A 24,100-nucleotide genomic window follows, 5' to 3' on the forward strand; every position below is an offset into this window, starting at 1 on the left:
CAATAGTTTAATGAAAACATGTCAAAATGAATTATTTTGATGACAGTTTTAAGTTGTGGTGCGTGATCCAGCCTTACACTCTGCAAAGGAAGACCAGTGTGCATGGCAAGCTCTTAAGTGGCTGCTCTGACAAATGAAGCAAGTATGAGATCCACCTCTGATGAGGTCATTCCATTGCAATGAAGATCACTCCAGTCCCATCTAGTCTGGACTTCACTCATCTGTGACAGAAAAGAGATTGGTTGAAAGGTGTACAGAAACAGTTCCAACCAGCTACTTAAAACTCATTCCGCCTGGACTAGAGTTTATGTACCTTGGTGCAATGTTGTTGTTCAGTTCCCAACTTTGGCAAAATGGTCTATCCTTAGATTTCCACATTAGAAGAAACCATGTTAATGAAGGCTGTTGCATATGGACCACTCTTAGCTTTGAAAGATTTGGGAGAACAATCTCTACTTGTTTCTTCTGTACTATCTGAAGGCGCACAGCCATGATGCTACAATCCATGATGGCTACACCCAACCAAAATACCTTACGACTCCTTCAGAAGTGGGCACAATCTCATGCCTCAATGTGTTCAGGTAGTACACAGTTTTTAGGTCGAGCCTAGCGCAGCGCGCATGCCCTGTCTATGGGAGGCTTCTTGTGAGCACTCCAAACTTCCCCGAAAGTTCTCCGTGTGGCTCTGGTAACTCCCACACATTCTATTGGCCTTTGAATGTGGCTTTCAATAATGAAAGCACGTAAATGGCAAAGGTGGGTGCATGTCCCACCTCTTTGTGTAAAGGTCACTCCCATGGCGTTTGGTGTCGGGAGCATGCAGCGGCCCGCATTGTGGCAGCTGCATTCCTCCCTTGTTGTTGTGGCTAATGTTACTAATAAAACCCAGAGCAGTCGCTTTCACTTTGCGGCAGCGCTTGCTTTATGTTCCCATTATTTTTGTCCTTGTGCATATATTGCAAACGCATGTGTTATTTTAACCCTTATTATGTTTTTGCAAAGGTTTATATGCATTTGAGGCACCCTTTTGTCTTCTTTTTTATTTTTAAGTATCATAATATTATTAATAATTATTATTCCTAGCAACTTTGCCATTGACATTATTGCCCTTCATTACACTATTTGTTAGTCTTTAAATCATCAGCAGGAAAAGTAATATTAATACTAGTTCAACTAGAACTAATAATATTCACCACCTTAATAATTATCGCACTCTCTCACTGACTAACTGACTCACTCTCCCAATCTCTCTCACTGACTGACTTTCACTCTCTCTCTCTCTCTCACTGACTGACAGACAGACTCTCTCACTGACTCTGGCTCACTGACTGACTGACTCTCTCACTGACTGACTGACTCTCTCACTGACTCTGGCTCACTGACTGACTGACTCTCTCACTGACTGACTGACTCTGGCTCACTGACTGACTGACTCTCTCACTGACAGACTGACTGACTCACTGAATGACTCTCACTGACTGACTCTCTCAATCTCTCTCACTGACCGACTCTCTCAATCTCTCTCACTGACTGATTCTCTCAATCTCTCTCACTGACTGACTCTCTCAATCTCTCTCACTGACTGACTCTCTCAATCTCTCTCACTGACTGACTCTCTCAATCTCTCACTGACTGACTCGCTCAATCTCTCTCACCGACTGATTCTCTCAATCTCTCTCACTGACTGACTCTCTCAATCTCTCTCACTGACTGACTCTCTCAATCTCTCTCACTGACTGACTCTCTCAATCTCTCTCACTGACTGACTTTCTCAATCTCTCTCACTGACTGACTCTCTCAATCTCTATCACTGACTGACTCTCTCAATCTCTATCACTGACTGACTCTCTCAATCTATCTCACTGACTGACTCTCTCAATCTATCTCACTGACTGACTCTCTCAATCTATCTCACTGACTGATTCTCTCATTGACTGACTCTCAATCTCTATCACTGACTGACTTTCACTCTCTCTCTCACTGACTGACAGACAGACAGACTCTCACTGACTCTGGCTCACTGACTGACTGACTCTCTCACTGACAGACTGACTCACTGAATGACTCTCACTGACTGACTCTCAATCTCTCTCACTGACTGACTCTCTCAGTCTCACTGACTGACTGACTCTCTCACTGACTGACTCAATCTCTCTCACTGACTGACAGAGTCAATGAGAGAGATTGAGAGAGTCAGTAAGTCAGTGAGAGTCACTCTCTCACTGACTAACTCTCTCAATCTCTCTCACTGACTGACTGACTCAATCTCTCTGACTGACTCAATCTCTCTCACTGACTGACTCTCTCAATCTCTCTCACTGACTGACTCTCTCAATCTCTCTCACTGACTGACTCTCTCAATCTCTCTCACTGACTGACTCTCTCAATCTCTCTCACTGACTGACTCTCTCAATCTCTCTCACTGACTGACTCTCTCAATCTCGCTCACTGACTGACTCTCTCAATCTCTCTCCCTGACTGACTCAATCTCTCTCTCCCTGACTGACTCAATCTCTCTCCCTGACTGACTCTCAATCTCTCTCCCTGACTGACTCTCAATCTCTCTCCCTGACTGACTCTCAATCTCTCTCCCTGACTGACTCTCAATCTCTCTCCCTGACTGACTCTCAATCTCTCTCCCTGACTGACTCTCTCAATCTCTCTCACTGACTCAATTTCTCTCTCATTGACTGTCTCACTCTCTGACTGACTCTCGCTCATTGACTGACTGACTCTCTCAATCTCTCACTGACTCAATTTCTCTCTCATTGACTGTCTCACTCTCTGACTGACTCTCTCTCAGTGACTGACTGACTGACTCGCTCTCCCTCTCTCTCTCACGGACTGACTGTATGACCCTCTCACTGACTGCCTCTCTGACTCTCTCTCTCACTGACTGACTCTGACCCTCTCTCTTTACTGACTCGCTCCCTCAAATTGCTCTCTCAATGACTCTCACTCACCGACTCTCTCACCGACTGGCTCTCTCACTCTTTTTCACTGACTGACTCAATCTCTCTCATTGATTCTCACTCTCTCACTGACTTTCTCACTTACTGACTCTCTCACTGACTGACTGACTCTCTCACTGACTCTGGCTCACTGACTGACTGACTCTCTCACTGACTGACTGACTCTGGCTCACTGACTGACTGACTCTCTCACTGACAGACTGACTGACTCACTGAATGACTCTCACTGACTGACTCTCTCAATCTCTCTCACTGACCGACTCTCTCAATCTCTCTCACTGACTGATTCTCTCAATCTCTCTCACTGACTGACTCTCTCAATCTCTCTCACTGACTGACTCTCTCAATCTCTCTCACTGACTGACTCTCTCAATCTCTCACTGACTGACTCGCTCAATCTCTCTCACCGACTGATTCTCTCAATCTCTCTCACTGACTGACTCTCTCAATCTCTCTCACTGACTGACTCTCTCAATCTCTCTCACTGACTGACTCTCTCAATCTCTCTCACTGACTGACTTTCTCAATCTCTCTCACTGACTGACTCTCTCAATCTCTATCACTGACTGACTCTCTCAATCTCTATCACTGACTGACTCTCTCAATCTATCTCACTGACTGACTCTCTCAATCTATCTCACTGACTGACTCTCTCAATCTATCTCACTGACTGATTCTCTCATTGACTGACTCTCAATCTCTATCACTGACTGACTTTCACTCTCTCTCTCACTGACTGACAGACAGACAGACTCTCACTGACTCTGGCTCACTGACTGACTGACTCTCTCACTGACAGACTGACTCACTGAATGACTCTCACTGACTGACTCTCAATCTCTCTCACTGACTGACTCTCTCAGTCTCACTGACTGACTGACTCTCTCACTGACTGACTCAATCTCTCTCACTGACTGACAGAGTCAATGAGAGAGATTGAGAGAGTCAGTAAGTCAGTGAGAGTCACTCTCTCACTGACTAACTCTCTCAATCTCTCTCACTGACTGACTGACTCAATCTCTCTGACTGACTCAATCTCTCTCACTGACTGACTCTCTCAATCTCTCTCACTGACTGACTCTCTCAATCTCTCTCACTGACTGACTCTCTCAATCTCTCTCACTGACTGACTCTCTCAATCTCTCTCACTGACTGACTCTCTCAATCTCTCTCACTGACTGACTCTCTCAATCTCGCTCACTGACTGACTCTCTCAATCTCTCTCCCTGACTGACTCAATCTCTCTCTCCCTGACTGACTCAATCTCTCTCCCTGACTGACTCTCAATCTCTCTCCCTGACTGACTCTCAATCTCTCTCCCTGACTGACTCTCAATCTCTCTCCCTGACTGACTCTCAATCTCTCTCCCTGACTGACTCTCAATCTCTCTCCCTGACTGACTCTCTCAATCTCTCTCACTGACTCAATTTCTCTCTCATTGACTGTCTCACTCTCTGACTGACTCTCGCTCATTGACTGACTGACTCTCTCAATCTCTCACTGACTCAATTTCTCTCTCATTGACTGTCTCACTCTCTGACTGACTCTCTCTCAGTGACTGACTGACTGACTCGCTCTCCCTCTCTCTCTCACGGACTGACTGTATGACCCTCTCACTGACTGCCTCTCTGACTCTCTCTCTCACTGACTGACTCTGACCCTCTCTCTTTACTGACTCGCTCCCTCAAATTGCTCTCTCAATGACTCTCACTCACCGACTCTCTCACCGACTGGCTCTCTCACTCTTTTTCACTGACTGACTCAATCTCTCTCATTGATTCTCACTCTCTCACTGACTTTCTCACTTACTGACTGTCTCACTGACTGACCGATTCTCACTCCCACTCTCACTGACTGATTCTCTCGCTGACTATCTCACTAACTGACTAACTGTCTCTCTCACTGAGTCTCTGACTAACTAACTCTCTGACTCTCTCTATCTCTCTCTCTCTCACGAACTGACTCTCACTCTCTCACTGACTGTGACTCTCTCAATCTCCCTCTCACTGACTGACTCTCTCACTCTCTCTCACTGACTCTCACTCTCTCACTGACTGACTTTCTCACTGACTGACTCTCTCACTGACTGACCGACCGACTGTCTCACTGACTGACTCTCTCACTCCCTCACAGACTGACTAACTGACTCTCTCTCTTTCTCTCACCAACTGATTCTCGGACTCTCTCTCTCTCAATGACTAACTCTTTCACTGTCTCTCACTGACTGACTCTCAATCTCCCTCTCACTGACTCTCTCACTGACTGACTGACTCTTTCCCACTCACTGACTGACTCACTCTCTGACTGACTCTCACTCACCGACTGACTCTCACTGACTGACTGAATGACTCTCACTGACTCTCTCACACTGACTGACTCTCAATCTCTCCCTCACTGACTGACTCTCACTGACTCTCACTCTCACTAACTGACTCTCGCTGACTGACTCACTGACTCTCACTGACTGACTCAATCACTGTTGAACTCTCTCACTAACTGACTCTCTCACTGACTGACTGACTCGCTCACCCTCCTGTTATTTATGCCCCCCAATAACAAAACAAAAACCCATAACAAGCAACCATTGGGACAGGCAGATAGAAGGTGCCAGCATTGACAGGACAAAAAAAACCTCAAGACATTATTTATTGTTAATGCTTTTTTAATATGGTCGCTCAGTTGTACGTAAGGCTTTCTTGGTCATATATAAGGTAACAACAATTCTTCTGACACTTCTTTATTATAACTTTTCAGCATGCTGCAAACTTCTGTACAGCACAGCTTAAAGACAATATCTCTGACTAAACACTTATAAGGTCCCAAAGGAGGGACCTATTGGCTATGCCAATGCTTGTTGAGAATGGTGCCCTATCAACACTTCAGTGCTCATCAATGATGACATTCAATTATTTGAGCACCAAAACCAGCCTTTTTCTTGTTATCAGCAAATTGCCTTTTGACACCAGCAGCCTACTAGCTTTCTGCTAGTTTCGCAGATTTAACACCACTCTCCGGGTTCTGTACCGTTTCACGTGTTTCGTCACCACACGTGTTCTTCTAGCATTAGTTGCTCGTAATTGCTTAATTTTCGTACTCACTAACAGGACTCTTGGTCCTGCAGAGCCTTGGTTAACAATGTTTATGCGTCCAGTTCACTTCTCTGGTACGGTTTTAATCACGAGTGATCCCTTCACACCGGTTTGACATAAAGACTGGCAGTACCAGCACCTAAGTTGTTTTAAAACTGTTTTCTACACAAGCTAAGTTTGTCTAGTGTCTTTTTTTCATCCCTTACTTCCCTCCTATGGTTCTGTTCTAGTTATTAAAGGCAAAAGGTACACAGGCATACCATTGATAATGTCCTGATGATGATCCTATATCTTTTGTAAGGATCGAAATACCGCCAACTTGTTGTGCGCCATATACACTACTTTATTTAATACTCATTTTATGTAATGGTGTCTCCACTATAATTTGTTTGTCATATCGAAATGTGCCCCATACAAACAATTTACTCTGCCTGAGCCTTTTCTGTTTTCATGTTGTACGTACTTCCCACTAAGTTGGATACAGGATTGTGTCCCACTTTAATTGTTTCTTGCTTTATTTTGCATATATTTAAGCAACTGCATATTTAAAAAAAAATAGTACTGACTGGGTCTATATTTATTGTTTACTTACATTAACCCTTGTCTAGTGACCATGGTCTTTAGAAATAATTGATTACCCAAGGTCCCTGACCAATTGTATTTGGGATTCCCTTGTCTTTTATAACACTTCATTATCTGCCAAAAAAGATTCAATACCATGCAGCTAAATGTATATAACACCATGATAGGAACTCAAAACATTTGAAGTATTATGTCATTGATACTGTTCCTATATAAAGGAGAGGAGGGGACAGGGAAGGGAAACTAAGACGTTTGGAAAAACATTACATTTTGCAGCTCGATACCAAGCAACCACACAGGCTCAATATGAGTGAGGATTTATACACATATCTTGAGTAGTAGTCCCTTTCCATCCTCAACTGGCAACTAAAGAAGTCTAGATATTTCCCTGCGATGCATGGATTCCTATTGAAGATATGAATGTCACTTACATATGATGAATACGTTTAAAATAATGAATGTGTTCCATATTGGAAAGAAACGTTTGCACTGTACACCCTATTTGCACTTTAATAACTATGAAATGAGGAATGAGTAATTTTGATAATACTTGTTTTTATTATTTAGGTTTTTATAAGGTTTTTAGGATAAATGGATAATATTTATAAGAAAATGTTATATGTATTTATTAATGAGGCATTTACATATTTAAGAGAAATATATTTATAATTGTGGGAACCACTTGTCATAATTCTACTTCTTATGAAACCTTCATTCGCTTAAAAACGTATGAATTCAATTGTATTTTGCACATGCTGTCTTTTGCACATATCCCATGCCATAATAGTTACATTAAATAAGACCATGGTTCAGATTGTACTATATTTTGGCTAGGATGGGTATGATGTAATCTATCCGGTGTTGCAGAACTTCTCAGCTTTTTATAAATCAGCACATTTGATGAGTACAGCTTTGGTGCTATGCTCTGAACACATTTTGCACTTTATATTTATATTTATTTATTTCTTAGGGTTCCACAGGGTCACCTTCGTTTTTCTTTTTATGTATGGTTAAAATAACTTTGGTCTATATTCAAGATAAACTCTGTATCTGAGCCAGAAATTGTTAAATACCACTAGAATGTATGTACCAGAAATGTAGCGAGGATGAAATTATTGAGACTACAATTACATAAACTACCATTCTTTGATAACAAATGTATTTATACATATTATTAAGGTAGATTTATGAAGGCATTCAAGCATGGTACATATAAGCATTGAGGCATAACATTTTAAAGTATTTTTTCTATATTGATGACCAAACGTGTGCACTGTCACTTCATCTTCGTCATCTGTGTTTCATCCAGGATCTTCAACAGAACTGTGGGCATCAAGGATACTGGAAGTAACCTTCCTTGGAGTGAAGGAGTCACTCCCCTACATCTGCAGGCACCACCTCGAAGATGACCGGTCTTCTGCTCCCGACGTCCCACGAACTTCGAAAGGCTCAGGAAAACAGGTTGTGGTTCTGCAACTCCCTGGAGGCCTGACCTGTCCTTGCTGTAATTTTAAGCCAGTATTCCTCCTCGGAACCGCTATGACCGAACCCCTGTGCACTGCGTCAACTTGACATTGCCAAGGCTTGTTGGCTCTGCATTTCAGAGATCTTTGGGACACAAGAAGCCCCTGGCTCCAGCATTTATTTCTGACAATATCTTCGTCCTTACCGCATCTTCTGCACCGTGGGCCTTCTTCTTTGGTGAGCTGCTCAAGGTCATCTTGCGACTCTTGTGCCTTCGGCCTGTGGGTCCTTTTAATTGTCTACTCTTGCTTCAGTGGGCTTGCCTGCTAGCTCAGGGCTACTGACTGTCCTGCACTTTGTGGGTCTCTTAGGTCTTGCTGGTCTCAACATTGCTCCTTCATCGTTTTCCACATCTGTTGCTGTTGCCAAGGCTTGTTGGTGCTCCCGCCGGACACCGACTTCCTGGTTCTCTACTTTCTACGTTGGACAGCTCGAGGATAGGTCCTGGTCTCCCTCAGCGTCACATCACAGCTGCAGGGACAAAGCTCACCGTCATCACTCCTGCATCTTTAGTCATGCTCTTCCATGCCTCCTAGTCACCTCCGAGTGGCAAAGATTCTGTCCCCTCGGCTTGCAGGTTCTTCTCTTCAAGAATCTACCCTTGGATTTCACCGGACTCCTGCACAGTCTTCGCCAGCGGCATCTTTACTGAAGTCTTCCAATGCGGTCTCCGGCGGTTTCGAACATCACTTCGCACCTATGCACCCAGCTTCCCTGGTCTTGGTATTCTGGTACCTGTGTGCCACTCCTCACCTTTGACTGCTTAAGAAGGAGGGCCAAGACACCACTTTCACAGGTGGACCTTCTGAAAGGGAAAATTCAAGTTGTTGTATAATATTCCACTAATGCCTCAATTACAGCAGAGAAAGAAATTATCCAATAAGGAAACACTTTCTTTCATCACTGAAGATGGTCTGTTGGCTCCATATTTTTAGGTCAAGCCAAGCACAGCGTGCATGTGCTGCTCTAGGAAAACAACCTCTTGGAATCACTCTGGATTTTTCACAAGCTCGTGCATGTGTTTATTTTAGCATTTTTTTCTATTGTGGAGAAGTGTGGCTCACCGGTTAGAGGAGGCAGTCCCTGATGCAGAGGTCAGACCCGGGACCAGGGTTCAATCCCTGACATGGCAGGGCCTTGAGCTCAAAATGTCCACGGATTCGATAATTCTCGCATCGGTGCCTACTTGAATCGTGGGTTCACAATGCAACTCTGGGCAATAGCTTGCTTAATCTCCACTACGGCCCAACCGCGATGGGATGCCTGGTCTTCACCTTGGGGGTGCCCAGTAGGGGTAATCTCGCAGGGAAAGGCCAGGACGGGTTCCCAAAGCAAACGCTTTGAGACCTTACGGTGAAAGGCGCTATATAAGAACGTATGATTTACGATTTATTGGGCTTTGTGTACGTCTTTGTAAAAAGACAGCACGCAATTGGGCAAAGGCGGGTGCATGTCCCACCTTTCCCAGGAAATGTATCCGCCTATGGCTACGATCAGGGGCGCCTTCTGTTCGGGGTCATGTCACCATCTGGTTTTAATTAGCGCGTTCCCCGTGCCTACCAAATTAAATGTTCGTATCTCTTCTTTCTACAAAGTTTACGAAAGGTACCAAACTTCATACGCAGCCCTTCCGTTTACTCTGAATCTGTTCTCTCTATCCTTCCCCTCCTGTCAGAGCGGCAGTTTTCACTTACAGCCCAGAAGGATGACTTCCTCCGCAAACGCACAAGGGAAGGAGGACACACTGGAGTTGGCGTGCTTCTGCTACCCTGCAGCATTTGAGGTAAACCAGGATCACGCTTCAACCATCTACTTGCTTGTAAATGGATTGTGTTTGGAGTTTTGACAGAGCTGATGTTCAGAGCTGATCTGTGGACAAATAGAAGTCCTAGTACATGTTTCAATACAAGTCCACTTATTGTTTTTTCACCTAGTGTGCACATCAGGCCGGCTTCACCACAGTCATGGGCGTTTGATGGCAGACTCCATTGCTGCATTATAAATTGGGACAGCTAATTCATTTAGTTGGGAAATGGTTCAGATATATTGTAAACAATCATAGGTTTTCTAGGCAGCTGCTAAGAGAAGCTCATTATAGCCTTATAGCCCGCCGTAGAGGGCTATACCAGCTATTAAAGGCCCTCTCCAGCGGTAAAGGCGCAGAGCCGAAGGCGAGGGCCTTTAACAAGGGAGAGGGACTTTAATAGCCGGTACAGCCCAGCTACGAAGGGCTATAAGGCTATTAGAACATTCTTCCACTAGAGGGCAGAATGTTCTAACAAAATAAACAAAGCCTTATGGGAGCGTTAGGGGATTGGAATCCCCTCAGGGTCCCTGAAGCCTTTGTTCACAGCCAGAGCTGTGAACAAAGAAACATTGGAATGTTGGAGCTCCAGGCTTATACCAGTCATTATAAGCCCGGAGTTCGTTTACTGCTGCTAACTTCTATCAGCACATCCAACTCATCTACCCTTCAGTGTGTCTGGCAAAGCTGCTAATTAGTGAAACTAGTGAGGTGCCTCCTCAAACGTGCACGTCATGGTTAATATTTTATTAATTAAAAAAATAAACGCCTGCATTGCACGTTTACTTTTCAGTAAGAATCTCATTTAGGGGTTGCGTGTTTCACAGATACATTCAAGTTAATGACAGACAGACACAGTTTCCCAATCGGACTTTGCACAACTTAACAATTAACAGTTGTGCACATGACAAACACGAGCTGATGGGGAGAGACTGATCTTAGTACAAGCAATTATTTCTGCTGCGCCTAGCAAATTTAATTTTAACACTTAGAAGGTCCCAAAGGCAAGATCTATTGGATATGCCAATGCTTGTTCAAATATAGGAATGGGCTCTTTTTACAAGTGTGAAACAAGAGCAGTGGAAGATTTTAATTTAGCTTGCAGTTTCGATACTTGATTGGCTTTTTACAATTTTCATTCCAGGTCACTGTGCACCTACAGACCAGACCCTTTTAGAATCCCACAGAATGTTGATCAAGGCAAAGTGTAAACTACTTAAAGGATACAACTTTAGAACAATATATTTTTTATATTTATCTGACAGGCGAAGTCCTGGAGCAACTCACCTTCTTTTTGAATTGCGTTGGCCACAGCTTTTCTAACACGACCAGACTTCCCCACAGCAGGATCAGAATTGGCATAATCCGCCACTGTAACTGAGACAAAACAAAATAATCTTACTGTTGCTCTCGAAGTTGAACCAACTATTTTCTGAGGATATCTGCTAGGGCCAAACAGAAAAATATTTGAATACATTCTTTAGATCAGTACACCATACTTGAAAAATGTATTGCAAATATATTGGGTGCCCATGCATCTTTTCATAAATTATGGGATCTTCCAAGTACAAAGGAAAGTGCACCATAAACCGTTCGTAGGAAATGGCAACATGGTGTTTGCCCCCTTCTTGAATACAAGCAATCACAGCAAAGACTGAAGGTTGTCTGACCAACAGAAAATTAAAACAAAACTAAAATGATGGTGAATATGACGTTTGAAATCAGCACAGCTAAATAGTCAACAAGAGCAGATTAACCCCAGCCATCCTGTGGCGCCAAACAGTCTACTTTGTGAACACAGTTACTTTTGCTTGATTCCAACCAAGCAAAGGTTTGGGAAGTTTTGTAGAAAGTGACTAATTGGGCATCACTTCTAATGTACAAAGGAGCATAAAGTACACTGTGTTTAAAACTGTGCCTCGTATAAAAACCCTTCAAAAAACAATCCTGTACATTTGCTCAGCTTTGTTTCATCTGTGGCTGGGTTTTTCAGACATATTGTCTACCTAGTGAATCCTTCAGTGTCTGTTGGTCTCACTTTGCAACCAAATCTTTGCTGAAGATCATTTGGACCTAGGAGCCAGAATGGAGAAGAGTTTAAGGGAGGGGGAAAAACATCTGTGAAGAATTTACAAGCACTTATAGAAGAGATGTCACACATTCAACTTCTATTAAAATAACTAAAAGTACAAACATATTTAACACCTATTCATATCTGGATGTTAAAGAAGAATGAAGCAGCACGACTGCGCTAATTGATAACTTAAACCTTAATCTAGGGGAGAAGGGAGCAGAGCAAGATCTATCTGAAAATGTGACACCGCCAGAGGTAATGCTGACCAATGGTTAGACTAAGCATGTCACATGCTTATATGGAGCGCTGTTTGCAGGATACTTCCAAAAGCACAAAGTCACTCAAGGAGTGGTGGGAACACAGTTTGGGGACTGATATCCCAGGAAATGTATGGGTTTGCTGCCTGGGTTCAATCAGATCAGTGTAGAGCAATCGATGATTCCGATTTACCCAATTCAATAATGTGCACTACACTTATTTGACTCCACAGAGAATAGGGAAATGTACTTGGGCACTGATCACATGTCAGAGGTGCATGGATGGTATTGCTGACTTTTTGTATTTATTATGGACATGCTCAGTGATATCCCAATTTTGGTCAACGGTGGTGAGGTGCATATTTGAAGTGACAACATGACTTCTGCCCCTCAATCTCATTCATTGTTTATTAAATGCTCGACAATAACCAAAAATACAAGGCAATTTGCTCGCGTTCAGTGTTTGGCCTTGGTGCTCGCAAAATGCTGCATAACTTTGACACAGAAATCTAATATGGATCTGTACTGAGGAAATAATGTAGTAAAGTGGACTACAACGGGGATAGCTGTTATATGGGCCAGGGAGCGATGGATCCATGAAACTCTGGGACACTTTCTTGGAGCACATTTGACCGCCATCCCGTGAACGGGAAAGTTATCGAGGACAGCGAGTAGGGATGACTGGTTTCTTTCTATGTGTGTAATAAATTTTCAACTTTCTTGTTATTCTGGGAACACTCATGGGAATAGTAAGTTGGGACTGTTACACAGAAGAATGTATTCAAGGAAATCTTTTTTTATTACATTTTTGCATCAGCAATCGTATAGATTTGCTCTTGCAAAAATGTCTTAGTAAAACTGCACGTTTTTGGTTTTGTCTCCACAAGAAAAATATTTGTCCAACAGTGAGATTTACATAGTCAGTTTCCAAAATAAATAACAACTGGAATGCTTCCTATTTAGATCTCCTACTCTTGTTTTCAAATTGTGCTCTTGGATGCTTACATTGATGATTAATGTAATGGACTTCAAAGCAGGAGTTAAAGGTGATTAGCATGTGAGGCACCTCCTTTATCTCGTATTAAAAACACATTCAGTCCGAGCAATGGCAAATGTATTTTTCTATCTTTACCAGAATATGAAGTTGTCCAGTTGTCAGTCGGTCTCCAAGTTTTGACAAAAGAAGAGGAAGGGTAGAACTAGACACACAATACTGTCTTGCACCCTCTTAAGAGAGATATGAGGCATTCTCAGTCAGGAGGATTTGAAATTTTTATGGTAACTTGGAGAGGCAGAGTGAGGGGCTCCTTTGTTAGTCAAGGAAAAATGCTTGTCACTGGCCTTTAGATCCACCTGACATTCAGAATTACCCTGGCAGATTAAGGGCCAAGCAACAAAACATCCTTGTCCTGGCCTCCTCTCCGGTCCAGAAGTGGTCTGAAGAAGTCAAAACACATTATGGTACTATATATTTAAAAACGCTATCCTTGGCCTCTCTCAAATGTATATGAAAGGGGACCTGTGATCATACAGTCATTTGCGACATGACTGATCCACCTCATTGGAACTGTAATTCACAGTTGGTGAGGGTCTAGGCTTTTGACCACAATCCTTCTAGGTTCTACAATTTCAAAGGCCTCCCAGTAGCAGACTGGCAAATGACTACAGATAGGATGAATTAAATAAGTAGGAATGAAGCGGAGTGAACTTAGGACTATCCTGGGTCCCTAGTACCAAGTTTACCATGGGAGAGAGGCAACCGACTCCTAGGGAAGGAATACAGAAAGAGAAGGGGCAAGGCACTATTTTTCAAGGCCTGTATATCAACGCATGGTCCATATCCAAACATACTGTGGAACTTGACTAAAAAGCTCCCTTTTCCCCTGGTGTCCCATCATGCACCCTATCCACCCTAACATCGACCAGGCAAGCCGATTCTCCTACTTCAAGCACAAATCCCGTTGTACTCCCTCTTGCCTGCTCTCTTTCTCATAAAGCTGACACATGCAAAGAATAATGTCCAGCTACCATGTAACCTACAGGTTTCCGTCCCGTTCGATGTTTTCCCTTAGACAAGAACGGAGTCAGTCGGATGGGTGGCTCGGAAAACCCCCCCTCCCTAACTCTGTCACCGAACGAGCAGCTCTCGCTCATCAATGATTTCCTAGTTTGCGAGGACAGCCACGGGTTGGGTTAACAACCAAGGGAAAACCTAATCACGCACACGAGACAGCCACGAAGAAGAATAGTTTACTACAGACCATTTTTCCTTTTCCCAGCTACACACACATACCATTGTGAGACATCACCGCCCTTGTGTACGAAGTAAAGAACGCACAATGCCTCATCTTCTTTACCTTTCTGACAGAAATGACCCTGTGACAATGCCTCGATTCTCTGTCCTCAGATACTAGCAACTCTGTAACTTGTCACCACAATCGCCCCGATGCAATATGTTTGTCTATGTGTAAATGCTATTCAGGTTATTCTTTAAACGAGAACAAGTATGCTATGTCTTCTGTATCATTACATCATGAAATGATTGAATCAAGTCTAAAGGAAACTCCTTTTTTTGATTGTACTCGTACTGTATATAAGTGCTGATATGTTTCAAGCAAAGTAGAACCCGCTTGGTGAAGGAGTTCTCCCTTAACTCGAGTTCTGGAATAAAACCCTTTCAACTCGAAGACCAAGGACTCTGCTCCTCATTTTATGCATTACCATTTTCTTGGGTAATTATAGAAATTCCGAACGGCGTAAATAACTAGTTTTTTATTTACCACATTAATTGGCGCCTGAACAGGAACGCTCCCTCTTCCCTACGCGCCGGCGATGTAAGTCAGGTCCTTGTCCCTTCCATACTTTCGACGGACTTCAAGTGCACAACAGCGGGGTGTTCCCGCTAACTCCCTCGAGACGAGGAGGAGGCAGACTGCGACTGATCATCCACACGAGGCGGTGAAGAAGATAGCGGAGCGTCCCAACCCAGAGCCTGACCAGTGAGAGTGCCGAGTCTGAGGTCTTTGGAGCCCCTAATTCCTGCGTCAAGAGTCCGATGACCAGGTCTTCAAGTTTTGCTTCTTCGTGAGTACCACTGAGATAGTATAAAGACGGGTTCCATTTTTTGGAAAACGGTAACGACGTGTTTCATTCGTGAAACCGGTACGGTTGCACTATATTCTAGTGTATAAAGTGTTCGTTTTTGTATATTCCAAGTCTTCTAAATCGTAATTTGTTGTGTTTAAGAATGCCTCTATTTTCCAAATTACGTACAATTGGCACCAAAAAGAATCTGTTAGAAAAACCAGTTAAAGTTCCGCCTAGAGATACCCCTGGATATTTTATGTACAACAAACATGGATTGAGTGCCATATTATTTTTAGACCTTTGGGTAGACTATACCGAGAAATTAGAGATAGTGTATAGGTGGCCTGCCACAGGTACATGGGATACAGAATGCATTATGAGAGTGGAGGAAGAGTTATGGAAAAGAAAGGCGAGGCCCTCACAGACAGAAGTCATTGAGTTATGGCGTAAGGAAGCGCATAGGAGGGCCCAGAAAGAACTAGGGAAAGTCGAGAAAAGTAAGAGAATGTCGGAGCAGGCTAAAGAAAAGCAATTACAGGAAGAAGGTGAGAAAGTCCTAGCTGAACAGGTAGAGAGAGAGAGAGAGAAACGCCCTTGTTACTGGCATTTATCCCGTTTTGTCTGAAGAAATTGTAGAAGAACCCCCCAAGTCCCCAGTGAAAGTAATTCCCACTGCTCCTGAAAATTTCTCCCTGCCTATCTGTCCAAACCACCCCCCGCTTATGTAAACATGCCTAGAACACTCCCGTCCATACGTGCTCCTGAACTAGTAGCCGGTGGTTCTACCTCTGATTTAGGAGTGTCCGGGAACGGGGCTGAGGATAAAGACGATGTCCCGCCTCTTGAGTGTCCTTACGACCCCGAGCCCGGTAGTGGCCCAATGACCACGATATCAGAAAGATTAAGACTAGCCGTGGGTCAACTCCAAAAGGTCCCCTATATAATGAAGCATTTGGATAGAGTTTACGAATTCATACGGACAGGTGAAGGTCCGGATACTCTGGTCCAGGTCATGAAAAACAGAAAAGTTCCCATCAGAGGACTGCTCCTGCGGTTCATCATAAATTGTCTGATCCGGGAACTAGACCCGGGTAATGGAAGCGTAGACTCTGAGTTAATAGATCTTAGCGATCAGATACACAGAGGAGCACACGATCTGGGACGTCAGATCGACAAAATAACTAGAAGACTGGTTAAGAAAATTGTCACTATTCACTCTGAGAAAGTCACACAGGAGGACGACTCAGAGGAAGATGAGGGTCCGACACTAGACAGAATGAATTTCCTGGGTGTAGCGCGACATTGTCCTGGCTTCAAGTGGCGAACCCCACGAATGTCGCAGAAAATTAAAAGATTAGATCCTTCTTCGGAAGATCTTTTTCAGTCCACGGAGAGAGCCCTAGATGAATGGATGGACAATGAGCCTCCCCTTACCCAGCAAGAAAAAGAATTGGCCCGGTCTGCCACCCATTGGATATCACAGCACCGGGTGTATGGCCCAGATATAGTAGCACAAATGTTTTTGGCTCTCCCCCGAGCAGAACAACGACTAGCAGGTATTTATATGGTCCAACACCTGGCTACCTTATACGAGAATAACTCCCACCGACCAGACAAGCTATGCAAATTGTTACAAGAAGTAGTGACAGATAGATGGAGGTCTCGGGGACCAGAATTGATCAACACCATTCTGGATCTGCGCCTCCGTTTCCTCCAACTTACCTTAGCCTCATCAGATCATGAACCTTACAGTATAGGCCAATATCCTTTACGAGAAGTCCACCCCATACCCCAACCAGATGGTACACTGCAACGAATACATGTGTATACTCCCCTAACCAAGTTAGAGATAATGGAAATGAAAAAGATGGTGCCCTCTCACGAAAAAGATCCCGGAGGATTTCATAGGGAGTTGAAAGATATCCTCCAAATGGGTAGTTTTACATATCCAGATATAATAATACTTCTTAAAGTAATTCTACCTACAGGCATATTTGACAACTTGAAGGAAAAGGATTGGGAGGTGGGTGGTAAAAAGATCACGTGGACTGCCCTAGAACAAGAAGAGACAGACAGAAAACCAGGTGAAGGTCTAGGTGAGCGCGTAAGAGAACTGCCCAGTCTCCTCATACAGGTCCTGCCTCTGTTGTTGACAACGAAAAAGGAAGATTGGGATGCCATTTCTGCCTGTAAACAAAAGCCAGACGAGGATACGGGTGATTACTACACCAGATTGGAGAAATGTTTCTCTATAAATAGTGGTCTCGCACATAGCAGCGAGGCATATCCTCATCTTTTTGTGTCCAAATTGGTGGACAACGCCTTACCCCCCATCAGGAATAGAGTGTTGAAAATTGAGAGTACCTGGCAATCGAATAGTCCTTCACAAATGTTGCAGATGTTACAGTACCACCACAACAGAATAAGGGAAGAACAGGAACAGGAAAAGAAAAGGGTAAAAGACACAAAAATGAAGGTACTGGTCGCACAGACTGCACCAGTAAATACGGGCCCCAAAGGTAATGTGGGGGCCAATAAAGGTACTTGCAACTACTGCAAGCAGCAGGGCCATTTTGTGAGGGAATGTCCAGTTCTGAAACACAACATAGCGACAGGAAAGACGAAAGAACGCCCACACACTCCTAGACCAGGTAACACTCAGCAGCCTCAAACCATTACGCCGCCACAGGTTCAGAAGCCCGCTACTGCTGCCACACAGATGTACCAGTACGCCGAATCAGATTACCCCGAGTTCGAACCATGTGCATGAGACAGCCTTGAGAGAGAAAGTGACTTGCCCCTTATTCCAGTTCCAGTAGATCAGAAAGGTCCATATGTACAAGCTCACTTACTGGGACAAGACAGAAAATTCCTCATAGATACCGGGGCGAGTAGGACTACCATAAGTCATAAGGAAGTCCCAGAGTTTCCTCTCTCTGGCTCACATAATATATCTCTGGGCTTTTCAGGAAAACCGATCATAAACAAAGTATCTGAACAAGTCTCTTTGGGAGTAAGCCCTCTGACACGTACTACTGATTTGGTCCTTACAGGAACGTGCCCAGAGAATTTACTAGGTATCAAGACACTCAAAGAACTAGGAGCAGTAATATGCTGTTCACCGGAAGGAGTAAAATTGTTCCTACAAGATTTCAAAGGACATTTCACAGTCAAAGAATTCGACCCCAGACTAAAAGACATCCCACAACATTTGTGGGCAAAAAGCTCGACTGATTTCGGTTACATGGACATCACCCCACATCAAGTCACGCTCAAGGAGGGTGTAGTCCTACCTCGTATACGACAATATAAGATTCCACCTGAGGCTGAACAAGCCTTACTAAAAATAATCCAAGAACTCAGAGCATGGTGTGGTGATCGAGACTGATTCAAATGTTTGCAATTCTCCAGTTCTTCCGGTCCTCAAAAGGACTGACCCTCAGGCACCCCCGGTCTACCGACTGGTGGTTGATCTCCGAGAACTGAACAAATGTGTGATCCCACAATATCCGGTGGTCCCAGATATTTCTTCACTATTGACTGCCATAGATCCCGAAGCTGCATTTTTCACAGTCATCGACTTGAAGAATGCGTTTTTCAGCATTCCTATACATCCCGACAGTCCATATCTTTTCGGATTCAGTTTAAAAGGACGAAGCTTCAGGTTCACTAGAGCTCCCCAAGGCTATACAGAAAGTCCAAGCATCTACAGCCAAGCACTAAAAAGACAACTTGACAGTATCAATATGCCTGCCAACACAGCATTGATACAGTATGTAGATGACATCCTCTTCACAGCAAGGACAGAACCAGAATGTGAAAAAGCATCTCTCATAGTCCTACATTTCCTGACAGACAAAGGTCACAAGGTATCTCCCTCAAAATTACAGTTCTGCGCACAGCAAGTAGCTTACTTAGGACATTTGCTGTCGAAAGAGGGTAGGCAACTAACAAGAACGAATCCAACTGATTTCAACAATTTCACAGCCAAAGTCACAGAAAGAAGTGCGTGCATTCATTGGTCTCACTTCATATTGCAGACAATGGATCCCTCAGAATGCCCACATAGTCAAGCCACTCATACAGTTAACCACAGTGGAAGCAGCCACTCATACAACTCTCCCTTGGACATCGGAACACTCCCAAGCATTTGAAGCTCTGAAACTAGCTCTGTGTCAAGCACCAGTTCTGGCCACCCCGAACTATAGCAAGCCTTTTACCCGGTTTGTGACAGAACGTGACGGAACAGCACTATCCGTCCTCACACAAGACCAAGCAGGAAGAAACAGACCCTGTGCTTATTTTTCTAGCACATTGGACCCCGTAGCACAAGCTTTGCCTGCATGTCTGAAATCCGTTGCGGCTACAGCCCTGGCCATAAGACAAAGTGATTCAATAGTGTTAGGACATCCTCTGATAGTACAAGTACCACATGCTGTGGAAGTCCTTCTGAACAGAACACAGACCCAACACCTGACTGTAGCAAGACTGACAGGATACGAACTAACGCTCTTTCAGCCACACATAGAGATCAGACGATGCAATGTATTGAATCCTGCTACCCTTTTGCCCTCAAGCTCAGATGACACGACACAACATGACTGTGTGGAAATGATCGACGTAGTGACAAAACCAAGACAAGACCTGACAGATGTTGCACTCCCAGATCCTGATGTAACACTCTATGTGGATGGGTCGTGCATGAGGACAAGTGCTGGAGAGTTAGTGGCAGCCTATGCAGTAACAACGGACTGTAAAGTTATAGAGACCCAAAGAATTGACATTCTGTCAGCCCAAGCAACAGAGCTCATCGATCTGACACAGGCCTGCATATGGGCAAAGCAATTGAAAGAGAACATCTATACTGATTCCCAATACGCATTCTGTGTAGTTCACAATTTTGGAGTGTTGTGGCAGGAAAGAGGTTTCCTTACCTCACATGGGGCCAAGATACAACATGGTCCCTTGATTCAAGCCCTACTATTTGCCATACACCTACCTACAGCCATAGCTATTCTGAAATGCAAAGCACATACCAAAGCTACAGACACCATATCCAAAGGAAATGACTTAGCGGACCGGACTGCTAAACAGACAGCCCAGAGTCCAGTGAACACCTCAGACTCTCAGGTACCAACACAGACTGTCACTATGGTAGTGAGAGACCCCTTGAAAGATGTGCTAGACATACAGACACATGCCACCACAGAGGAAATAAAGAAATGGGCTGAACAAGGAGGGGTCCAGACAGATCAAGGTTGGATGACCAAAGACCGAACAGTGTGGTTTCTCCCTGATTCCATGGTACAAGTCATAATTGACACGGCCCATAGCCCCGCCTACCTAGGCGAGAAAGGTATGCTGGATAGTCTACGGAATATCTGGTTTAACAAACATCTGAGATCTGCAGCCAAACAAAAAGTAAAAACTTGCATGATATGTTGCCAATTTAATCCTGGTAAAGGTGTATCAGTAGAACAAGGTGGATTCCAGCCTCCTGATCATCCCTTCGAAGTCCTCCAAATGGATTATATCCAGATGGAAAGATGTAGAGGGTACAAATATGTGCTAGTGGAAGTGTGTACACTGACACGATACACTGAAGCATATCCCGTCCCAGACTATGGTGCCCAGACAACCGCTAAGCAATTAGTGAGAGAATTCTTCCCCAGGTATGGGTTACCAAGGGTCATTTATTCAGACAATGGACAGCCTTTCTCCTCCAAATTAATGGAGGCTGTTTCTCTTTTGTTGGAATATTCCTGGAGATTCCATTGTGTCCGACACCCTCAGGCAGCTGGCTTGGTAGAAAGGCACAACCAGACCTTGAAAACAAAACTAGCCAAAGTATGTGCAGAAAAAGGGATAGACTGGGTCACTGCCCTCCCGGTCGCTCTCTTTTATATGCGAATGGTGGCACATTCCCGGACGGGACTGTCCCCTTTCGAAATAACATTCGGGAGACCTCCTAACATCTGGGGTGTCCCTTCTCCTAGAAAACTGACTGACATTGATTCTAATATGTTGACAGATTACCTGGCTTCCTTGATGTCTGCACTCCAATCTTGTCGTTCACAGGTTACAGCAGCATTTCCAGACCACACCATGCCTGGAGAACACACCATCAGGCCCAGCGACTGGATATTGGTCCGAAATTTCGATCGTACCAGCCCCCTGGAGAAGAGATGGACAGCTCCTAAGCTGGTCCTCCTGACCACGAGGACCGCCGTCAAAGTAGAAGGACGCAAAGGATGGCTCCACGCTAGCCACTGTCGGAAATTTTTTGGACCTACACCCACAGACACTGTGCCTTGTTCAACAGCTACAAACGCCCCGGATATAATTTCACCCCTTCCAGAACCCACTCCTCAACAGGAATACAGATCGCGGCAGCGATCTCACCAAAAACAGACTAAAGACATTGCACCTGATCATAACGCACCGGTGGCTAATTAAGCCCAGGAACAAGCTCTTGGTGAAGCGGCTGCTGGGAGACGTTTTGATCTTGTGTCCAGAGACATCTTGATACTATATCCATAGACATCATGAGGAGAAATGACGCGGCGCGTCAATGGAAAAAGACTAATTATGTAAAATTACTGCATAGCAGGTTCTCGATCTTTCGGTTTACAATGTTGCTTGTTTGCTGTGTAGCAGCCTGCCTGGGATGGATCTTATGTACAGTTTTCCCTCCACACTCTTCCACACTTGTAAAGAATACCACTATGCATTCCTACGTTGATCTTCCCCCACACCTCGAGGACAGAAGAAAGGAATTTATAAATAATACATTCATTTCCACCCTCCATAAACACCAGTGTCAGGAATCATTCAGTCAGTTCCTTATACAATACTGGACACTTTCGTTCCAAGAAGACATCCAGGGTTGTGGTGAAACCTAGGATGGTGAGTTTCTGGGTAAATGTGAAATAGTTTGGAAATTCAAGATGGTTGCCGCGGTGACATATCGGCGACGTTCTAGTTTCCAGTAATCTTGAAGAGCGAGAGCGCAGAGCACTGCGCACTTCAAAATAGACTTTGCCGTGAGTGGCCGTCATTCAAGGTGCTCACAGGAATTTCAAGTTTCAGTGTTTTCTGTGAGAATAATTCATGGCCCCGTTTCCGAATATCTTAGTTCAAAGTCGAATGTGGGTGTTAAGCATCGTAAACCAAGACTGTGAAAGGTTTGAATCTTTCGACGTGTCAGTGAAGAAACGACCGTGGGAAGGAGGTTGCGCTTTTACAGTAATTCCAGTGAAGAGTTTCTGAGGAGTTCCTTGCTCGAGAAAGACTTTCTGAACTTTTCCTGAGGAGAATTATCCTCAACTTGGCAGTTCCATCACTTCAGAGTTACGCAAGGCTGCGAACGGCTTTGACAGCTAACAGTCAATCACCGGAGGATAAAGTAAGACTTTTCCAATCTTCTTGGAAGACATTCCAGTTCCCCCCAGAGCCCCCCCATTTGCACTGCCCCTTTTCTTCCCTCCCTCTTTCTCCTTCCTGGGTCCTTTTTGCGCATATCTTCCAAGTGTTCAAGACTGTCTACATGAGAAGCATGACCATTTACTAGAACCAGTGAACAGACTCCCAATTTGAAAGCAACGTTGCCATTGAAGAAGGTACGGGGGGGAATACTTGGTTTAGTGTCAGGGAACATTTCCTCAATTCAGTTTACTAACAGGGTGTTCTCCTTTTTTCAGTATTGTCCACTCCGTCATGGTAACAACTCGCAACCATATACAGAGAGGGGCAAGGCTCTAAAGACAACTGGTAGGATAAATGGGATTTGAGTATTATATGTCCTGGAAGCGTAGTTGGAGTTTCTGCATTGTCTTTCTCTCTTCCTCTGTGCATTAGGAACCCAAGTGCAGTCCTGAAAGCCAGTAGAACATAGAATGACTAGTGGGTGCCAATTGTCGTTGGAGTGTCTCTCTTTTCTGTCCACTTCCCCTTTCCCTGTCTCTGGTGCCGTTGCTCGTGAAGCGGCGTCACTGGGGATAGGGCATTGGGAGCCAGCATCAGTTCTGCCTCTGCGAAGAATCTGGGACCTGACAACCAGCTCATAGTCAACAAGACAAACTGTTGGGTTTGTGGCTTGATGCCACATTCCGTGCATAAGGGAATGCCCTTTTTCTCCCTCCCATTTGGTTATTCAGGATCCGCCTATGCCTTAGCCATGATATTCTCTGCCTCAGTCAGAAACATTCCCCCGACCAAATTGAAAAACTAAAGTAATTGGAACGAGGTAAAGACCAAAATAGTAAAGGCTGTTTCTAAAATGGTGGCTCTCACTGTTACCTGGGGGAGGGCCGAAGATCACGAAAAAATCAGTTACTCCCAGTTCCATGACATTGCTTTCTTCAGGGAAATGTTTTCCGTCGAACAAAGACGGACAGATCAAGGAGGTTGGGTAGTACCGCAAAACGGCCGGTTTTGCATAAGGGGGAAGGAAAAGGAGGAGTAATGGGGAACAGCAAGTGTGATAGGACATACACACTGCCCGCTCCCGATTTTCCGACCATAGTAACTGCCCCAAACACCTATTTCATTTGTGGACCCCATGCGCGCACCTGGTTGCCCCAAGGCTGGTCTGGAAAGTGCTACATCGCATTCCTATTACCACCGACTTACACAGCCCCTGCCAATTACCACCTGATCGACCCTCTGACCCAAGTTAGAAGACAACGAAGGGGGGTCATAGATGCAGAAGA

The 24,100-nt window shown here is 44.4% G+C and overlaps 1 protein-coding gene across 2 annotated transcripts in view; it reads right to left on the reverse strand.

Moving 5' to 3' along the window:
• Nucleotides 1-24,100, reverse strand: part of TMEM183A (transmembrane protein 183A) — a 150,001-nt gene that overhangs the window by 83,914 nt on the left and 41,987 nt on the right. Inside the window, exon 2 of one of the 2 annotated variants that reach the window (XM_086923082.1) lies at nt 11,259-11,348. In XM_086923082.1, the coding sequence (XP_086779208.1) occupies nt 11,259-11,348 (90 nt within the window). The remainder of the gene's footprint in view (nt 1-11,258; nt 11,349-24,100) is intronic. The other variant, XM_086923083.1, reaches the window with a different exon arrangement.

This window comes from Lissotriton vulgaris, chromosome 5, assembly GCF_964263255.1.
Source record: "Lissotriton vulgaris chromosome 5, aLisVul1.2, whole genome shotgun sequence".
Lineage (NCBI taxonomy): Eukaryota > Metazoa > Chordata > Amphibia > Caudata > Salamandridae > Lissotriton > Lissotriton vulgaris.